The sequence below is a fragment of the Antechinus flavipes genome, chromosome 1, assembly GCF_016432865.1.
Source record: "Antechinus flavipes isolate AdamAnt ecotype Samford, QLD, Australia chromosome 1, AdamAnt_v2, whole genome shotgun sequence".
Taxonomy (NCBI): Eukaryota; Metazoa; Chordata; class Mammalia; order Dasyuromorphia; family Dasyuridae; genus Antechinus; species Antechinus flavipes.
Window position 1 is genome coordinate 461,529,178 of NC_067398.1, and position 22,595 is coordinate 461,551,772.

Below are 22,595 nucleotides of genomic sequence, written 5' to 3' on the forward strand. Positions count from 1 at the left end.
GGCCTGTATATCTATTGTTCAAACTCAGCTGAATTGCATAGTGAATTTAGGTATTGGACTAATGGAATTTTTCAGCTTTAATAACTCTCAAAGACCATCAAGTCATAGAGGGTTTGTGATATATATGAAAATAATCATAGAGCATTGAAATATTGAGTTTTTCCCCCACCCCCATCCCAACTCTGCTGAACTACCTAGTTTCTGTTAAGGGCACAGCCATTCTTTCAGAAATTCAATTTTATAGCTTGAGTTACTTTGTATTTGTTTCGTATGCGCTTTGCATATAAATATAAATATGCATGCTGTTCGCTCTATCTGAATGTAAGCTCCTTTAGGACACGGGATGATTTTCAGTTTTGTATTTGTATTCCTAGTAACTAGCCCAGTGTCTAGCACATCCTTAATAAAAGCTTCTTGATTGACCATTAATCTGACAAGTAAGGAGTCAAGAAACTTTGCTAAAAATAAGGAAACTAAGGAAAGTAGTCCCTGAAGCCAAAGAGCTTACATTTTAATGGGGAATGACAACCTATAAATAGGATGTGGTGGTGGTAGTGGCAGCGAGTTCAGTTGATTCAGGAAGTTATGAAAAGTGCTGATTCTAAACAAGATAAGTTAAAGAATCATTTATGGGGGAGAGGGTAACCTAAAGCAGAGTTCAAGATTGGGGGATGGAGATGATAGGTTAAATAGAGGCAGCATCTACTTGGGGTTGTAATTAGTAAAGTATGGAATGGATAATTTTGATTTTTCGAAGCCAGCTACCCCTAATTACAGAGTTGGAAATGAAAATGGGGGGAGGGCATAATTGTGGTTCTAATAAGAAAAGTAGATCTCAAAACCAAGAACCGAGGCGCAATTTTCAACAGTTACCTATCAGGTGTAGGAAAAGAAAATGGGAATATATTTACATTAAAGGCTGAAACCACGTATTGTAGTCTTATCATCTACGTGCAGAAAAATTATGCATCTTGGAAAGCTCTCAGAAGTTTTGTGCTATTTAGAAAATCAGAGTAGCACAAAACAATTGCAGATTTCCTTTAGTTCCAGGGTCTTAAAATGAACTGGTTCCCTGGGGGGAAATCCCACAAGCTCAGAATTATTTAAACATTGCAAAACAGCAGACCACATTCTCTCATTACAAATAAATCAAAACACGGTAGAATGCCCCCCCTTCCGGTCCCCTACTTCCATCCACCCTTCCACCTATAGATCCAATCATCCATTCCCGCTGGCAATAAGTAAAATTTGGAGTTTAGGGTTTGTAGTTTTTGTGTATCGCTTGAAGGTGGTTGAAATTGTCCTTCCAGGGCCAATCCCAGTTCGGAGCAGATGGAGGGGCTTGCGTACAAGCATCACCTCCGAGGTCAGACACGTGTCGTCTCCTCCTCCTCTTCCAGAATCTCCTCCCTCTTACAACTCCCCATTCCCACCAAGCCTCCGTCCTCCCCCGTTTCCCTCTCCTTCCCCCCTCCCCCAATTCCTATAGACCGACCCTCCAATGCTCGCGAGAGCCCCGTTTGCCACGTTCCAAAGAGCTGGCGAAAAACTGGAGAACCCGAACAGCTCTCTGGCGGTTGCGTGGCAGCCGCACAGCTAGAATTCTGGAGAGGCGGAGAAGAAAGTTGGCACGCCCTTCTTTGAGGATTCCTTTTTGATTGGTTGGGAAGTGCCATCACTCACCACCCCCTAGGTGGGCGGAACCAAGGTGTAGGGGCGGAGCCTGTGCGGGGGCGGGACGGCTGGGTTCCTGCACGCCGGCGCGCGCACACCCTTGGACTGAGCCCTAATTTTTGCACGCGAGCGGGTGGGCGCGCGCGCACTCAGTACGCAGGGAGGGAAGAAAACCGTGTGCTTTCGGGTAGGACCAGGTAACCAAGCACAGCCATTGCAGCCCCTTCACATCCTCTGCCACCTGTGTGCTCCCTGCATTACCCGGCCCTCCCCTGGGTCCTTCTATAGTTCTACGCCCAACAGCCCTGGGCAGCGCGCGCCATGGCCCCAAGGAAGAACGCGAAAGGCGGCGGTGGCCACAGCAGCAGCAGCCCAGGCGGCAGCAGCAGCAGCAGCAGCAGCAGCAACAGCAGTAATAGTAGTGCGGGAGGTAGCCACAGCAGCAGCAGCAACAGCAGCCCAGGGTCCCGCAGAGGTCAGTGCTTCTCTCGGGAGGGGGGTGGGGAGAGCTGTGGAAGGCAGTCGGGATGGAGCTCGTTGCTGGTCCTCCCGGCCCCGCCCCTATCGGCTAATGCTGGAGAAGGAGGAGGAGGAGCGAGAAGGAGGAGGCAGTTCCCACCCCCAGACCCCCAGGTGCGGGCTGCGGCCTCTGAAGGCCTAGGGCTCTGGAGTATCCCTTGGACTCTTTCTCCTCCTCTTCCTCCTCCTACTTTCCCTTCTCCCATTTTTCTCCTCCCCTCACTTTATTTCAGTATCTCCGCTAACGAGTCCAGGGACTCGCTGGAGACCAAGTGAGCTGGAAGAGGGGGAGAAGAGAGCAGCTCTTCTGGGCGAACTGCGACTGGCGCGAGAGACCCTAGCTATGGAGGGTTGCGGGCGGGTGCCCTCACCTGGGCCCACTGTAGGAGCCGCAGGTGCGATGCAGTGTTTCCGGAGTTCCTAGGCAGAGTTATAGGTCTAATTTGTAATAAATTGTTTGTATGCTTTCTCTCCCGATCTCCTCCCCCCTCCATTAGATTGTAAGCTTCTTGAAGGCAGGGAATATGTTGTAGTTAGAGCTTAATACTTGATGACTTGTCTGGAACTGGAAGAAGCCATCTTAACGCCCTCATTTTTCGGATGAGAAAACTAGGAATGGGTTGGACTGGTAACCAACGTTCTGATTTCATTGCAACCAGAGGTGTTGTGCCTAATTGACAGAATCTGGGGAGTCAGCTCTTCAGGAGCTTTCTTGCACATGAAGGACTAGGATTAGATTAAGCACTTATCCTTCTCTTGCCTCTTTTTACAGAGACAAGTAGGAAATTTAAGAAACGTTGAGGGGGTGAGACTGGCGGCTAGCGATTGAATGAATTATGAGCTTTTTTGCCTTTTTGAGTTGAAGAAAATGTAATGAACTCTCTGGTATTCATAGTTTTAGTGCTAATTGAAAATGAGCTGAAATCAAGAGTACTTTAGTAAAATTATACCTTAAGCACCAGTTTTGATGAAAAGCTGCTCTTAGAATAACACGGAAGAACATTGAAATTACTAATGATACATACATTTTTGAAAAAAAAATTATTGCCCTTATATTTAACTTGGCTCTCCAAAAATATGCGTTGTTTGTATTTTAAATATTGCTGAGATGTATTTGGTTTTTCTTGTTTGGGATTATGAAATGATTGGCAGAAAATGACATAAAGTAAGGGTTATCTTTCCACTTTATCCTTCCTATTCTTTTCCTTCCTTTTTGCTGGCTTCCTTCCCTTCCCCCAGCTCTTTTTGGTACACTTCTCAAATGAAAAGAACAGATGTTTTTGATCTGTTTCTTCTATTTCAATGGTTCTCAAATTTCTATAATTCGTTTGAATCTTAGGGAAAAAAATTAATGAAAGGACTGAACTAAATGCCTATTGGCCTATGATATTCCTTGGCATTTGATAAACTGTTAAAAGCCACTGTTCATTGTTTTAGTTCATACGGCTAGCAATTGATGGAGTAGAATACAGCAAATTAAAATGAAGTTAACTTTTCTTGGCTACTTTGTTTTGGGGAAAAGAAGGGTTATTTATGTATTAAACAATGTAACAATTGCTTTTATTGATAAATATGAATAAATAAGGTAACATGATACAATTTGAATCCTTGAAGAATTTTACATTCTAAAATTTAATATTTATTTTAGAAAATATAGTTATTGGAATTACTTTGTTTCAAGGCACAAATAGAATTCTGGACTTGGAAGTCGGGATTACCACTATTTGAATCCTGCTTCTTACATTTACTAGCTGTGTGATTATGGGCAAGTAAGTTACTTAACTTTTCTAATTCAGTGTCTTCATTTGTTAAATGTAGATAAAATCTATCATACATACCTAACAGTATTGAGACTTGAATGACAATTGTCATAATAGACAAAATAATATTATTTTTTGCATCTTAAAAAAAATTTGTAAGTTTCTATCCAGTTAATTAGGTATCTATTTTTGGAGATGAAATCAATTGTTACATTAAACATCAGATGGATAAATTTGAGGAATTTTTTTTTAACCTCATATTTAGCTATTGTTAACATTCAGCAGAATGGATGTCTAATTTAGCAATAAACTTCAATAGTGAAGAAAATGTTTCTACAGTGAAGAAAATGTTTCTACATGCAAAGTTTAGTGACTTTGGTTAGTAACTGGGTTAAAATTCCATCTCTACAACTTATTCCAAATGTAACTTTTGATAAATCACTTAATCTCTCTGGACCTCAGTTTTATAATTTTCAAAATGAAACTTTGTGTACTTAATGACATCTAAAATCTTTTAGAGTTCAAATTCTATGATTTATATGTGATACTGATCTCTTTGCTGTTTTTTGTACAAGATGCTCAGACTTCTGCATTTTTATTAGCTGTTTCCAATGTCTGAAATTTCTCCCACCTCATTGCTGTTACCTGCTTTCCCTGGCATCTTTCATTTCTCAACTAAAAGCCTACCTTTGCTTTAGAAGCCTTTTCTGGTTCCTTTTAAATCTAGAAGATTATGTCCAGTTTATCCAGATGTATGTTGTTTGTATAGTTATTTAAATTTTGTCTCTCCCATCAGATTAAGTTTCTTGAGGACTGGCCTTTCTTTGTGTTTCCCATGCTTATCATAATGTAGTGCTTAAACAATACTTGTTGACTTGACTCAAGATCACCAATAAGTGCTAGAAAGCAAATTAAATCATCTAATCTTAGCCTCCTTATTTTAAAGATGAAGAATCTGAGGCCCAGAGAAGTTATGTTTGACTAATCATGACACAAGTTATTGATAATTAATTGAGCTGAGATTTTTTACTTGTCTTCTTATGCCAAAATTTATTGCTTTTCCTACCATATTGTATGTTTAGTTTTTATAAATTGCATCACATTCTTCTTTTTTTTAAATAATCTCTCAAGTTTTTTTTTTTTAATTTCAGTTCTCACAGACATTTGTTTTATAATATTGCTTTGTTTTGTTATGTTTCACAATCTTGTTTATATAACATTACCTAATTTTGCTACAACATTCAAAATCCTCAGTATTGTCATTTGGCCATTATTCATTTTTAAGTCTTTACTGTGGAGTGAAATTCATACTCCTACCCTAATATTCTTTTGCCTAATAGATAATCTTTTAAAGTAGCTAATTAAAAATATTCTGTATTAGTGTCATCCATCCAAAACCTAACTCTCTCTCACTCCCATTTCTCATTTTCCTATAAGGGAAGGGAAAACAAGCATTTATTAAGTTCTCATTAATGTGTCAGTCTCTGTTAAATGCTTTACAGATATGTTATCTTATTTGATTCTCATAATAACCTTGTAAAGTAAGTGCTATTATGATCCCCATTTTCAAGTTGAGAAAACTGAGGCAAATTGCAATTAAGTGACTTACCTATGGTCACATAGCTATTAAATATTTGATTTGAATTCAGATCTTTTTTTAACTCTAGGCCTTGTATTCTGTCCACTGTGTCACCAACTGCTTCTTATGGCTTGAGGCTGATTGATTTTGGGGACCTGATCTGAAATTGTCAGTTTGTCTAGTTTGTCTTTTAGCTTGTTTATCCCTACTTGCAATCAATCCAGGAAAATCTCCAAAATAAAGCTTAGACATAGCTTGTGTTTTTTCCTTAACCAGGGTCTTTAATTCCTCCTACATAGGCACTCAGCAAATTGAGTATTGAGAAAAACAGCTTTTTAGTCCCAGTTCTCCTACACCTTGAAGATGCGTAACAACACACATACAACTCTTTGCTGTACCCATCTGTTTCTCTCAGAAGGGAACTGAGCTTGAAGTTGCTTTAATATTGCTGTAATTTTGGTTTGTCTCTTTTAATTGGTTTCCTTCTATACAGTCTTTTCAAGACTGTTGTCATCCAGTGATTTAGACTTCTAGAGAGTAAGTCTAGTAAGACTCTAATAAAAAGTGAGTAAACTTCTTTTGAGCATTATTGAGCAAAAAAATCCCTCTGTGTCAGAAATATCTTGTCAAAGTAACTCAATGGTTTTGCCCTCCATATAGGACATTGTACAGAAATTATATAGATGCATTAGGAAGTACTCGGGGAATTAGGCTTCAGCAATGCTTAAGCCTTCTAAAAGGATTTGTCTCTTAAACCTCATACTTTCCTTTATCTGCTAGGGCTAATGGTGCTCCTGGATTAGTTGCCAGGAGAAAGGTAAAGGAATAGATCTAAAGAATGAGAATGGAAAAAGCCTGAGCTTGTCTTATAATCCAGGTAGCTGATCCTCACAATTGGCAGGAAGCAGCTTTAGACTATGTAATACTTATTTAATGTTATATATGTGTGCACACTGACCATGAGTAAGTTCTCTCCAATTGCCTCTGATCACATGTTCTTGCCTAATAATCTTAGTAATTTGATAGGTAGAATTTTTTAAAGTTTAATTTTATTTTCAGTTCCAAATTCTCTCCCTATCTGCCTTGAGTAGACAAGAAAATTGAAGCCCATTACAAATATATGTAGTCGTGCAAAACAAATTTTACTGGCAGAACTTCTTAAAATAATTGGTAATTCTTTTGATTATTCCATGGTACATTTCACAACTGAAGATAAGCTATGTTTTTGAATGAATACTGTGTGTTAAGCTATGCCAGGCCACTAGGAGAATGAATACAAAATAAACCAGATGCTTCTTAATCCTCAGAGAGCTCATCTAATTATTAATATGTGAGCAAATTAGTCATTAGATATTTAGAGTTGTCTGCAAATGAGTTTTATTTATATTTCACGTTGATTTTTTTTTTTTTAAGGACAGATCTGCGTAGATATAGAAAGAAAAGTAGTTTGATATAGTGGAAAGAGCATTGGACATATGGAAAACATGGAAAACTTGGGTTCTAGACTTAGTTCTACCACTACCTAGTTGAATGTCACCTAACTGCTACATTCCTCAGTTTATTTATTAATAATAATTTATTGCTTTTTTTGTACCCACCTCACAGGACTGAATTATCATTCTTTTAATACTTTTAAGTATCTCCTGTGTGCCACATAATAATGATGTAAATTTGAGACAATCTCTGCCCTTAAAAAGCTTATTTTCTAGTGTGGGGATATAATACATAGAGTAGGGTTCTAAATGCTTTGTAGCTATTATCTCATTTGATTCTCACATTAACCCTGGGAGTTAGACACAGTGACTATATCTCTTTTTATAGTTGAGGAAACTTAGGTAGATAGAGCTTAAGTGACTTGCCTAGAATCACATAGCTGGTAATTCCAAGCTGGAAAACTCATCAAAGTTTTTTGTGTATCACATAGCTAATAGCAAGACAAATGTTAAGGGTCTAGCTTCCTGGTGGATAAGATGGATGAGATATAAAGCTTGTCAGGGATAGCTGTCATCCTCCAATTGGCCCAGGTCAGCTTCAGGACAGAATTCTTAAAAACTGAGTGAATTAACTTGGATTGAGGATGGGATCTGGAAGTTTGCTACCTAGGAGTGATTAGGTGAAGCGAAGATTACAGTAGTAGGTCAAAAGACAAGATGTCTAGCCAAGTTCTGGTTTCCTGGAGGATGGTTGAATGGAATGTGAAGATCAAATTATTCCAAAATCATAAAGCATAGTTTGTGAGTACCTTATAAAATATTTTTGTTATGTTTGAAATAAGACTATTGATCATAGATAGGATTGTTTAGGACCTTTAATTTATTAAGTTTGTTTTCCTGCATATCATTTAATCCATATATCATTTACTCAATACTTTAGAAATCCAAATTGTGCTTCTGGTGCTCGTTTTTAGAGTTGATTTTTTAGAATCCAAGACTGAGGACTAATAAATAATGACTTGCCAAAATTAGACACTCAAGTAATACACTCTCTAGAAGTGTTTATTTGGAAACCTAAATCAGCTGGTGGGACAATGAGGTGGAGCAGTGGATAAGGCAACTGGGACTTGGAGTCCTGAAGACTCATCTTCCAGTGTTCAAATCTGACTTCAGACACTTAATAGCTGTGTAACCCCAGTCACCCTGTTTGCCTTATTTCCTCATCTGTTAAAAAAAAAAAAAAAAAGCTGTAGATGGAAATGGCAAACCACTCTAATATTTCTGCCAAAAATACCTCAAATTGAATCATGAAAATGTATGTGACCAAAATGGCTAGACAACAAAAAACAGTAGGTAGAGACGATGTAGTGAAATAGAGAATCCATTTTTATTTGGATTCAGATACTAGCTCTGTCACTACCTTGTTTGTATGATCTTGAGCACATTTCTCAACCTTTCTCTACCTCAGTTTTGTCATTTATAAAAGGAGGAAGTTGAACTTTACATATCTTTGAAGCTATAAATCTATGATCTATAATTTAATAAACAAATAACATTATTCATAGTCTCATCATTAACCACAAGTTTCTTTCCATTTGAGGAAACTCTTTAGTCCTACCTTCATCTATTTTATACTCATGGGTGATTATCTATTTCTTGTTGAGCTTTTTTCAAAACTTTTCTTCAAATAAGTGGACTAAATGAAGCTCATGCATTTTTTTCCCACCAGAAGGAATTGCTTTTAGCACAGGTGGAAGTAAACCCAACCAACTCTGCTGGTGTTTAATAACATAAGGATTGTGGAATAATACTAATCCTAAATGAAAAATTAGAGAATTTCAGATTTAGAGCTGGATGAGAAATTGGAGGCTACTCTTTATTTACAGATGAAGAAACTGAAGAACATAGAAGTTAAATCATTGTCCGGGGTCACACAGCTAGAAAACGTCCAAAACAGAATTCATACTATCTTTTTGACTCCACACCTGGGACTATATCCACTATTCCAATGAATTGCTTAATATAGATAGCTAGTAGAAGTGTTCTGAAACTCAGGGTATGCTTGATCCTATCTTGAAATGACTAAGCATCCTTTGTTGGTATGGGGAAGCAGATACAAGATTCTGTTGCCTTACTTTTCCTGTGTGGTTTCAACTTCTTTCTGAAAGTTTTGATAATTAGAAAATGAGTACAATTTTCAAATAGATTATTTTTTTTTCCCAATCAAGTTACCTAGTAAAACAATTAATGTAGTGAATAACAAAGATGACCTAGCTTTTTTTTTTTAAAGTTAATATCAGAAGGTTAGTCTTAGAGCTACCTGGTTTTTATATCATAAAAGAATCTTTTTATTTCAATTTCAATCCAGTTTTGTTCTGGATTTCATGCTATTTACTAATATGCACATTAGTTTCTCTGATGTCTGGAACTTGTTTAGTCTTTAGAACATTATATTGTTTCATAGCAGCATACTTTTTAGTCTTTTTAGACTTTTGTGTAATATAGTGGGTTGAGATGCAAAGGGATGAGGTACCAATAATTGCATGTGATATAGTGGGGAATTAAATAATACTCAGAATTAGGCTTTTCTTTTTTTCCTTTTTTTGGTGGTGAGGAGAGAAAATATAAAGAGATGGAATTATTAGATAAAAATAGATTTTTAAGTTCCTAAAGGATAGGACTACTCATTTTTAGGCCTCCCTCTCCAAATGTTTAGCTGAATATTGTGTACAGGGGAGCTATTCATTTAATATGAATCAATAAGACAAGGAGCTAATGGGCCTTAATGGCTGGGAAGAAAGCTTTACTTTTTTCCATGAGGTGCATTTACTCTCCTGTTTATGAATAAATAGTTCTGATAGACTTAATAAGGATACCTGAGTTTGTTTGGAAATCCATTTAATGGATGGAACTTCATGGACAAGGAGATAGATGTTATAGTTGTAAGGTAAGCTTTTAATCAGATCTATGTTGCCTTCCTGATAGAAGTGATGAAGAGATACTTTGGTGATTTAGTATCTCCTTGATTGATTGGCTCCAAATTTAGTTTGTTCTCAACTTGGAGAGGGATCTCTAGAGGGGCTACCCTGAGATTTGTGCCTTAGACTTTTGTTATTACTATTTTTGTCAGTTGGATATGAACTTAGGTGACATGCTTTTCAAGTTTTATAGATGATGCAAAGGTATGAAACTCTTATCTTCTATTACTGTTAACACAAGCTATCCACATTTATTCTAATTTTCTACTCTTCACTTAACCCTTTGCAGTTTGGTTTCTGAGCTCATCACTCGTTTGAAACTATTCTAACCAAAGTTAACAAGTACTCTCCCCCCCCCAAAAAAAAAAATTCTCTGCCATATACAGTCCTCTTCTTTTTTTGGTCTCTTTCTGTAGCATTTGGTACTATTAACCTCTCTGAAAAGTAAACTACTAGCTGTTTCTTGAAAATGCCTTGAATGTGATCTTTCTGTATCTCTACATTTCATAATCTTTGTATTAAATCAAGTGGTATCAAGTCAGGTGCCAGTGAAGCTTTTTCTCATCCCCTCCTCGATTTTCTTTATATTCTTCACATTTATTTGTATGTTTTTGATTTTTCCCTGTTTCATTTGTATCTTTGTATCCCACTACTTTACACATAATGGGGATTGATAAATATTTGTGGAATTAATTGTAAACTTCTTAAAGCTTCTATGGCATTTATTTGTTCAAAACATGCTCAGTTTTCTCAACTGTAAAATGGAGATTATATTAGTAACCTTTGAAGTTTCTTTGACCTCTAAATCTGTGACCTTATAGGCCTTTTCCTTATTGCAGGAATCCTTTTAAAAAGTCTAGTCATTAACCTGCCATTCTTCTCTCTATAATTTTTCCTTTGTTGAAATAATGCTTTCTTTAAGCTTGGTCTTAACTTGTGCTCTCTCTTTTCCTGTGTATATATGCAAATATATATCTCCATTTCCAGTGTATTAATTCAGTACCATAAGAACTGTCAACTATACATCTCTTTGTATCTTACCCACAAAATAAAATCTAATATATCCAACACATAATTTAAAATTACACTTGTAGGGATAGACTTGGAGGGGATTTTGGAGATCATCAAATACAATCTAATTTTACAGGTAAAGAAATAAGGCAGAGAAATATATATCTTTGATTCATCAAATATCTAGTTGTATCACCAGATGCCTAGTATAGTGACATGCAAAATCCAAGTATAACATTGCTATCTAACAAACTTGATGAAATTGAAATCAAGGTACAATGCTCTGAGCATGATTAATTTATTAACAAAGTGCGCATTTGCTAATAGAGGCTTAGGCTCTTCCACAAATTAAAATCTGGAATAAGAGCTATCAGATCATATTTTTTATGTTAGATATGTACAGTTCTTCTATACATATTTCCACAATTATGCTGCACAAGAAAAAACAGGTAAAAAAGGGAAAAAATGAGAAAAAAAAAAGCAAGTAAGCAAAAACAAAAAAGGTGAAAATATTATGTTATGATCTGCATTCAGTCCCCACAATCCTTTTTCTGGAAGCAGATGGCTCTCTCCATCACAGGTCTATTGGAATTGGCCTAAATCACCTCATTGTTGAAAAGAGCCACATCCATCAGAATTGATCATCACATAATCTTGTTGTCATTATGTACAATATTCTGTTGGTTCTACTCACTTCACTCAATATCAGTTCACATAAGTCTCTTCAGGCCTTTCTGAAGTCACCCTATTGATCGTGTCTTATAGAACAATAATATTCCATAACATTAATATACCATGACTTATTCAGCCATTACCCAACTGATGGGCATCCACTCAGTTTCCAGCTCCTTGCCTCTATAAAAAGAGCTGCTACAAATATTTTTGCACATGTGAATCCTTTTTTGTTTTTTTTTATGATCTCTTTGGGATATAAGCCCAGTAGAAACACTGCTGGGTCAAAGGGTATGCATAATTTGATAGCCCTTTGAATATAGTTCCATATTGTTCTCCAGAATGATTGGATCAGTCTACAACTCCACCAACAATGTATTAATGTACTAGTTTTCCCATATCCCCTCCAGCATTCATCATCATCTTTAGCTGTTATTTTAGCCAATCTATCAGATCATTTTTATAAACAAAAGGAGAAACATCCAAAAAGCTAGAATTCACCATCATAGATAAGGAAAATAATGCAATTGGATAGAAAATCAGAAGCATTGTAGATATGGGGAATAACCAGTAGACAGGGAAAGTTTGGATATAATAGAGTAGAGATGATAGAAGGACAGTTTGTTCATGAATATAGAATTATGTAGGATCATTTGTGGATGGAGAGGTATTTGCCTTGGCAAGGAGAAAGGCCACCTCTGTATGACAGGGTGAGGGAGATGGTGGCATAAGTCATCTGAGTTACATGAAATGAGAAGGAAAGAAGGTGCTATTCTTCAGTGATAATCTAGAATCACAGTTATAGACTATGTTAATTCCTTGCTAAATAAATTTCAGTAGTACCCTAATATTTCTAGGATCAAATACAGCTTCTTCTGTTGGACATTTAAATTACTCTACAATGTGGCTTCAAACTATTTTTCCAACTTTATTATATGTTACTCCTCTACATATACATAGGGGTATATGCATATTTGCTTTCTTTCTGTTCCTCAAACAAGAGTTTGTTTTCTGGTGTTAGTCCCCGAAACGCACCTGTCCCATTCACATTTCACTATTTCTGGCAATACCAATTCATTTCTCCAGATTTACAGTGTTTTATAATTTTTTACTCTTCATTCTTCCTCAGTCTATCTAGAAGATGATTTTTCAGATCTTGTAATATATACTTCTACATGTATTACATTTACTCTAGCTCAATTCTTTACTATCTCTTGTCTATGCTTTCTGTAGTACTTTCTCTTACCTAGTCTCCCAAAGATTGCAAGTTGACAGTTCTAAACTATCAATATTATCAATTTAAATATTAGGACAATTTAAAGTGTCCTAAAGTGTGGCCTTCACCCACTTTTGCAGTCCTACTTAATTTTTATTTACATTCATGAATTCTTTGTTACAGCCAGTATTGGCTTGTTAACTCTTGCATGAATCTTTGTCGTGAAGATGTGTGGCACAATTTTGAGATTTGCTTGGTGAATTATCTCCCCAATTCAAGCTTGAAGTGACTTTTGCACCTTCCACTTAATGCTTCAAGTTCTGCCTTCTATGGCTAAATAAACTAGTCCAGTCTCTTTCCCAGAAGGCATTCCTTCAAATCCTTTGAAAACAATAATCATGTCCCTCCCCCATTATCCTTTCTATTTGAGTCATCTTTTCTCTAAGCATATTCAATTCTTTCAGCTGACCTTCTTGTGCCATGAACTGAAATCTTTCATTATCTTAGTTTTCTTTTGGATAATTTCTAAATCATTATTAACTGAACTTGGTATTCTAAGAGAATTCTGAGAAAGGATAGTTACAAATGAGATTTTTATTAAACTTTTGTGCATTAATTGCCACATTAACTCATATTGAGTTTGAAATCCACTAACTCCTTTCCTCCCCCAGATTTACTGCCTTGTCCTCACCTTTACCTATGTTCACTCTTACTTTATATTTGTGGAATTGATTTTTTTTGTACTCAAGATACGTTTATTTCTATTTAATTTAATTATCTTATTAAATTCAGATCATTGGTCTCCCAAGATCTTGATTTTGTCATCTATTTTGTTACCTAACTATCCTAGCTTTATGTCATCTGCAAATTTTATGAGTCTGTCATCTATGCTTTTATGCAAGTCACAGATAAAAATGTTCAAAAGCCCAGGGCTAAGTACAAATCTGTGGAATATTCCAGAGTAAAATTACTATTTTGACACAACTATTAACAATTACTTTTTTAACCTGATCATTTATTTCTAAATCCATATTGTATAATCAATATATCTTCATTTTCCCCATGATAATAGAACAAACAGAATGAAAAAGGAATGAAATAAAATTAAAATATTCTGCAAATAGTATTTTATAAATGATATAATCTTTTTTAGCAAGAGAAGTATGGATTAATTTTTCAATTTAAAAAAAAATCTAAGCTTAACATTTATGATAAAAGAATTTGAAAATCTAGTTCTAAGTTCATTTTATTTAGAAATTCATTTTTAATAGTTGTCATCTCTGAAAAAGGATATATAACTCCAAATGGAAGAAATGTATTGATGACTGCACGGTCATGATACTTATTTTTTTCAGTTCTCTTCATTAATTTTGTAAATATTTTTGTTGAAATTAGACTTGTAAACTTTTTCCTTAATGTTTGTTGTTTCTGAAAACTAATCAAATTGGGTATCTTTTTAATATTTTTAACATGTAGGTTAAAAAGACACTTAATTTTTTAAAAAAATTTTATTTTATTTAATAATAACTTTATATTGACAGAATCCATGCCAAGGTAATTTTTTACAACATTATCCCTTGCACTCGTTTCTGTTTCGATTTTTCCCCTCCCTCCCTCCACCCCTTCCCCTAGATGGCAAGCAGTCCTATATATGTTAGATATGTTGCAGTATATCCTAGATACAATATATGTTTGCAGAACCGAACAGTTCTTTTGTTGCACAGGGAGAATTGGATTCAGAAGGTAAAAATAACTCGGGAAGAAAATCAAAAATGCAAATAGTTCATATTCGTTTCCCAGTGTTCTTTCTTTGGGTGTAGCTGTTTCTGTCCATCATTTATCCATTGAAACTCAGTTAGGTCTCTTTGTCAAAGAAATCCACTTCCATCAGAATACATCCTCATACAATATTGTTGTCGAAGTGTATAATGATCTCCTGGTTCTGCTTATTTCACTTAGCATCAGTTCATGTAGGTCTGTCCAAGCCTCTCTGTATTCATCCTGCTGGTCATTACTTACAGAACAATAATATTCTATAACATTCATATACCACAATTTACCCAGCCATTCTCCAATTGATGGGCATCCATTCATTTTCCAGCTTCTAGCCACTACAAACAGGGTTGCCACAAACATTTTGGCACATACAGATCCCTTTCCCTTCTTTAGTATCTCTTTGGGGTATAAGCCCAGTAGTAACACTGCTGGATCAAAGGGTATGCCCATTTTGATAACTTTTTGGGCATAATTCCAGATTACTCTCCAGAATGGTTGGATTCGTTCACAACTCCACCAACAATGCATCAGTGTCCCAGTTTTCTCGCATCCCTTCCAACATTCATTATTATTTTTTCCTGTCATCTTAGCCAATCTGACAGGTGTGTAGTGGTATCTCAGATTTGTCTTAATTTGCATTTCTCTGATCAATAGTGATTTGGAACACTTTCATATGAGTGGTAATAGTTTCAATTTCATCATCTGAAAATTATCTGTTCATATCCTTTGACCATTTATCAATTGGAGAATGGCTTGGTTTCTTATAAATTTGAGTCAGTTCTCTATATATTTTGGAAATGAGGCCTTTATCAGAACCTTTAACTGTGAAGATGTTTTCCCAGTTTGTTGCTTCCCTTCTAATCTTGTTTGCATTAGTTCTGTTTGTACAAAGGCTTTTTAATTTGATATAATCAAAATTTTCTATTTTGTGATCAGTAATGGTCTCTAGTTCATCTTTGGTCACAAATTTCTTTCTCCTCCACAAGTCTGAGAGGTAAACTATCCTATGTTTCTCTTAATTTATTTATATTCTCGTTCTTTACGCCTAGGTCATGGACCCATTTTGATCTTATCTTGGTATATGGTATTAAGTGTGGGTCCTTGCCTAATTTCTGCCATACTAATTTCCAATTATCCCAGCAGTTTTTATCAAATAATGAATTCTTATCCCAAAAGTTAGGGTCTTTGGGTTTGTCAAACACTAGATTGCTATAGTTGACTATTCTGAAAGACACTTAATTTTTAAAAATATTTTTAGAAAAATCTGTTTCTAAATTTGAGTGCAGATAGGACTTTTACAGATGACACAAATACATTGTTTTTAGCAAAAGAGAAAGGAGAAAAGTTCCTATAAGTAGATAGATTGGCAGATATTGCAGAGAGATCAAGAAGGATGAAGACTGAAAAAAAAAAAGGTAGGGCATTTTAGAGAGTTCCAGAAAAGGGACGGAGCCAAGATGGTAGAGAGTATACAGATCTTTGAGCTCTTCCTGGTGTCTTTCAGAATCAACACTAGATCAAGCCTCCAAACAGATTTTGGGATGATAGAACCCATAAATATTTGGAGTGTAACAAATTTCCAGTAGACGATATCATGAAATACCTTCAGGAAAGGTCTTTCTTAATGGGGAGGGAGAGGGTGGCCCAGCATAGTGCAGAGCATTCAAATCCTTTCATAATCTTAAACAACTCTCCTGTTTCCCCCAATCTTCTTACACTCCCCTCTCATTCTTCTCCATGTACTAATCCATTGTCACTGACCTCCTTACAAAGAAGACACTCCATCTCTCAAGGTTGTAGGCATTTTCAATGGCCTGGAATGTCTGACTCCTGGTTTCTTTTGGGCAAATTCCCAAAGAATAAATGGGAAAAAGATTTCAGGGACAGTTGGTCTGGATAACGATCCCTTATGGACCATACATAAGGACATTGTGATAGAGGAAGTTTGTTAACCTTGCATATCTGACTTAGATGAAGTTTGCTTAAATGGTAGCTTTGCATTCCTTACCTAAATGAAGTTGATTAAATCTATATTGGATGTATATGAATTCTCTGGTTCACTGCTCCAACATGGAATTTCTTCTATCACCTAGATCATAAAAATTTGTTAAATTTTTTTCAAAGAAAAAAAGGCCATTAGATTTGGCAACTAAGGAATCATTGATAACTTTCTAGAGCCTAATTTCAGTTAACTGAGCAAAGATAATGAAGAACTTGAGAATCTTAGAGACTTTTTCTTATTTGAAAGATGGTAATGATCTTGACAGAAATAAGAAAGTTGATAAGAAGAGTGAATTTAAGGGAAAGATATTGTAATGAGATTTGTGATTCAGATTTCAACTTGCCCATGCCTACTCACCTTATGCTACTCATTCTTTTCCACTGAAAACCAGAAAAGTTGTGATGGGACTTTTATTCTTGATCATATTGGGAGCATAGAACTGGTCTACTGAGGTGTTCTATTTTTACTCATGAGTTGGTTTTTATTGGGGGGAGGGGCTACACTGAGAAATTCTACTGTATGTGGAATTTTGCCTCTGCAGGTACGTGTGTGGATGCAGTTAGCTAGTTAGGTTATTGTATCCTTAAGGGCTGGTTATTGTATCCTTAAGAGCCAGCACCAAACTCAGAATGGGAAAATTAGAAACTTGTGCAGAGAAAAGGGGCATTTGGAATGTAGGAATTTTAAGTGACAGTGAGTGAAAGAGATGTTGTTATTTGTAACACTGTTGAGTGTTGCTCTGGAATGTACAATTAGTTGGCAAAAATGTGATCTTGCTTGGATAGGGAGAGTTGAATCCTCCCTAGTCTGTTCCTTTTTACCCCCCAGGGGAATGATTTGGAAAATGGTTAGAATCTGTTTATACTCTTAAAATAATTTTTAAGACCCCACCTTCTCCCCCAGTTGCTTGTTTAGATTACATTATAATTGTAATGCATAGTATTAGAAATTAAAAAGAACTGAGAGAGAATGTTATCAGGAATCCTAAAATAAAAGGAAATATTCAAGAGGAGGCAGTTTTTTGCACTGTTTAAAACAGAAAAGGGATCAGGAAGGATGTAGAGTAAGAGAAAGTCATTGAAATTTGTAATGAGCAAGTTTTTGTTAAAGTTATGGAGGTGGATAGACAGATTATAAAATGAGGCTGAATGGGAGGTGAAGAAGAAGTATTAAGTCTAGGAGTCAATAAATAGTGAGATATTGAAGATGGGAAGAGTGCTTTGGTAGAGACTGACTTCGTTCCATATCTGGAACTAACTCTTCATCTCAGCCTCCTAATTTCTCTGGTTTCCTTCAAGTTTCAATTTAGGTCTTAACGGTCTGCAGGAAAGTCTTCCCTACTCCTTAATCTTAGTACATTCTCTCTAAGATTATCTCCAATTATTCCTCTATATACCTGATTTGTGCATAGCTCTTTGTATGTACTCTCTTCCAATCTCATTCCAGGACTTCTCTCCCCTCCTCACCCCAACCCCTTGATAATAAGAAGTGACCTTTTTATCCTCAGCACTTACAAAGTATCTGGCATATAGTAGATTCTTATTAAATGCTATATGATGATATAAACAGAATGGAGTTGAATTGTGACTTTAATCTGACATATTAATGGTAATTTTTCTCAAGGGTTTCTTTTAATTTGAGAGATACTTTTGTTGTTGTTGTTGTTGTGCAAAATCTCAAAATTATTATACCTTTTTTTATTCCAGGTACTTTTGGGGGTGGCTGTGATTGTAAATACTGTTATGCTAATTTTGTTAATTCATTTATATGTGGTATAAGTATTATATTTACCATTTCCAAAGTGTAATTTTCTCTTCTCTAAAATATATTGTTCTCAGGGAGAAGGTTTCTTGGGGGGCTTCTGGAAGCAGCCTTCATTTCAGTTCAAAGTCATAATCACCTCAAATGCATCCAGCTGTTAAAAGTTCAGATCCTTTATTTTGTCCTTCCTTGTCTTGTCCTTCCTTGGGCCAGGTTAGCTTTCTTAGAGGTCTATCTCTCTCCTTGGTTCCTCTGCTAGTCCTTTGTCTCTGCCAGCTTCAGGCTCTAGCTCCCTCTGAATCCAAAGCCTCCAGCCACCACAAAGGTGGAAGTTGGACTGAATGGACTCTGCCTCTGAGAAAATGGCTTCAGACTTGGGAATCTCCCGAAGTCTCTAGTGGGCTCCTCCTTATATATGTTCTTTTAAAGGTGTGAACTCTAATGTGTGAACTCTCTTAAAAGGTGTAAACTCTAAAGGTGTGAACTAAGTACATAAACATTGTCTCTATCAATTCCAATAACTTAGCACCTTGTTTCAAGTTCTGGCCCAATACACCAAAGTAATTAAAATACAATGGCAGCCTAAACATTAAAGTTTTAAAAGATTATTTTACATTTTTGATAATTCAAATTTAAACTTTTTATTTATTTAAATTAAATATTTCCCCAAAATTCACACAAAACACTTAACATTCATTTAAAATTTACATTCTATCTTTTTTCCCTCTTTCCTCACTCCCCCACTTTTTTTTAATACTTCTGAATTATCATTATGAACATGAATTCTCTTTACTCTGTCTTGTGCAGCACTGCTAATTAAGCATTTTTTAATACAAAAAGGATATAAAAGAATATACTTATTAATTTATGTAATTTAAATCCTTTTTGAAGATAATGGGAAGCAGGAATAAAAGTGTAAATGGTTTGATAAATATTTAAGTAATTTCCTGAAATATGAAGTCCATAAGATTATAATATTAACATTTAAAATCGAAGCCAGACAGCTTTGAAAAAGAAAAGAATAAAAGCAGATTTGTTTTGCAATCTCAAATACAACTTTATAAGTAAGGTTTTTGCTCTTTTCTTTCTTTTCCCTTCTCTTTTGAAGGATCTTTTCATTGTGGTCAATGATACTTTTATTTTCATCATCTTTTTTTAAAAAATAGACTTTTAAAATGTTTAGAGGAAAATGATAGAAGAGTTATAGGTAAATAGTAATTTAAAAATAGAACTTACTCATTAATTTTCAATTCTTAAAGTATCTTTCGGTAAACATTTAGAGGAAAAACAACAACAAAACTTTTACCTTTATTGAATTTTTCTTTTTAGATAAATTATGCTGTGAAATTTTTATTCTACTCAGTGGTTACTTCCTGATGAAGATCTCAAACTGGTATCTTGGATGACATGAAAATTTGGTGTTTTGCATGTGGTCTCTTTATTGAATTTCTTGGGTGATAAAAGTTTTGGAAAAAATTGACCATCCTGAATAAAAATTTGGGCATAGCTCCTAGAAGGCTAACTAATTTCATTAGATATACAGAACTTTGTTAAGTATCTCTTGATTATCTTTTCTAATGGTGAAAATATTGGATTAAATTATGAATACTCATTTATTTTTATCTGGCTTCAGGATATGTATTATGTTTTTTAATCCCATCCAACAGCAAGCATTTACTAAGCACCTTTTGTGAGAAGTTACTATACTAAGTGCTATGAGTTCAGACATCCTTTAATGTCTAGCTGGACCTTAATGGGACAAATCAACATTGTGAAGTCCTGACTCTGGAGCATCTGGAAACTTAGCTGGCTTCTTCATTTTACCCATTTGCTCTTTATTCTCAGACTTGTTGTCACTTTCCATAAATGCAAAGTATCACCTTTGATTTTCATTGTTTATTTTATGGGAAGTGCTCTGATTCAGATGGGATAAAATTTAAATTAAAGAGTTAAAAAAAAAACACTTAATAATACCTTGTTTAATTATATCAATGAGAACTTTAAAAACAAGTTGCATAATGGGATAATCAGGATTTGACTTGATAATCTGAGTAACCTTTACTAACTTTCCTGAATGGATTTATGTTCTCTTTAGCATGAATATAACCTCTGAAGATTGAGACTAACCCTTCCATGATTTATTTTATTATTCTTCTTTCTTTACACAAATTTTTAACAAAGACATTGGAAACCTGTCTTTCATTTTTTGAATGTGTTGAGTGAATCAGCATTGCACTATTCACGTCTTGTTTCTAACTCTGTTTTTGTTTTAGCTTACTTTTTCAGTTAGGTTATTTCTTTTTCCTTTACACAATTCTTTGCATGAATCATTTTTGGCAATGATGCTATACTTGATGAATACTTAGGAGGAATCATTACCAACTCAACACATTAAAAGAGGTTGTCCTATTTCTATACACAAGTTATATTCATGTAAATGTATAAAACAAAGTCAATACGGTATGCACTTGTAATTGAATATCATAATCAAAATTACAAGCAATTCAAGAGGCAAACATGTAAACCCTGGTCAATATTTTATCTGAAACTACTGATAAGACAACTAGAAAGTATATTAAATCTTGAACATCTTAAAATCAATAGCCATGTATTATTATTACATTTAGTATTTCAGTATATATATATATATATACACACATATGTATATATGTATTCCCCTTCCCCCCGCAACTTGTAACTTTTTTTTTCTTTTATTAAGATTCAGTTATAAAATAGACTATTTGTATCCTAACGCTCCTCAGAGGAAAAGCCAAATGGATGAAGAATGTCTGTTATCCACTCTAGCTTGAGCTCTATCTACACTAGGTGGACAGCAGCCTTATAGAGTTTGAAGACAACATAAATATCTTGAACAGATACTGCCAATGCAAAATGAGATGGGCCAAGAACTGAATGGGCAGAAGTGGTCTAGGTTGCTCTTGGGAAATTACCTAATTCTTTTAATGCTTTCAAACTAGTCCTAGAAGCAAAGTTCATCTTTTTAATGTCAGCAGTCTTCTAGTTTTGGTATATGGCTGAGAGTCATGAGTCATTACAGTCTCTGGATAATTAAGGTTGAATTTCACCCAAAGGGGAGAGGAAAGGTTCATCAATAGGTTATAGCACATTATGATCAAAGAATTATTAGCTGTTATCTACCGACCTCCAGAATAATCTCCTGCCTTCATATTAGGAGACTTAAATGTTAATGCCTAAGTGTAAATGTTAAACAGTTATTCAGTTTACTTATTATGCATGACCTTTCTCATTTCTGCTATAGAAACAAATGGTCATATACCATTGTTATTGTCAGCACCTACAAGTGTTCCTTTTCCACATTCATGAACTCTGACATTCTCTTATCTATTCACAGTCTTTTGTCATTCTACCTATCTTTCTTCCTAAGGTTCCTCTACTGAACCTTTTATCCCTTTCCCATTTTGGCTCCTTGGTGAACCAGTTGAATTCTCTGTTGTTTCTTCTCTCTAGTCTCTTTCTTCTTATCCTTTCAAAGCTGTTGCCAAGCCTCATCCTCATATTACTCCCATCATCTACTGCCTTCATTCTTTTCATATGATACTGGATGAAGCTTGAGAACAATCATAAAGACATACTGATTGAGGCTACCACAAATTTTATGTTACATAATCTGAGCTGGGCCATCACTGTAACAAACAGTTCTTTAATTATGTTCTAATTTGATCATTAATTCATTCATTATTATACTTTTTCATCTCTATTCAACTATCTTTTCTGTCTCTGCCCTCTCAACTTGAAAACTTTGCCTCATATTTCACTGAAAAAAAAATTGAGTCTGTTTGCTAAGAGATCCTATTTCTCACTTTTCTTCATTTCATAGCACTTGGACATCTTCTCCCACTCTCTCCTTTTCCTTGCCATGATATACTCCTCTATGTACACAATCTAGCAGATTGCCTCTTTTTTTTTATCTCCATTCCTTCATTCTCCCCCTGTTTACTGGTGGTTTACCTGATGCCTAAAAATACCCATATCTCCCCCATCCTCAAAAATCCCTCACTTTTTTCATCTAGCTCTACTGGTTATCATTCGTTTATCTTATGTATGAATTCCTTATAAAGGGGATTTATCATTCGTTTATCTTATGTATGAATTCCTTATAAAGGGGATTTATAATAGCTGCCTCTTCCTTCTTTTTCTTATAATTCTTCTCCTTCTTCTCCTCCTCCTCCCCC

General features: G+C 35.3%; 1 protein-coding gene across 9 annotated transcripts in view; it reads left to right on the forward strand.

Moving 5' to 3' along the window:
- Window positions 1–1,630: 1,630 nt before the first annotated feature.
- ASPH (aspartate beta-hydroxylase) overlaps window positions 1,631–22,595 on the forward strand; it is a 247,329-nt gene continuing 226,364 nt past the window's right edge. For 2 of the 9 annotated variants that reach the window (XM_051970134.1, XM_051970136.1), the window contains exon 1: window positions 1,631–2,149. In XM_051970134.1, coding sequence (XP_051826094.1) covers window positions 1,996–2,149 — 154 coding nt within the window. In that variant the 5' untranslated portion in view covers window positions 1,631–1,995. The remainder of the gene's footprint in view (window positions 2,150–22,595) is intronic. The other 7 variants (XM_051970133.1, XM_051970137.1, XM_051970139.1 and 4 more) reach the window with 7 other exon arrangements.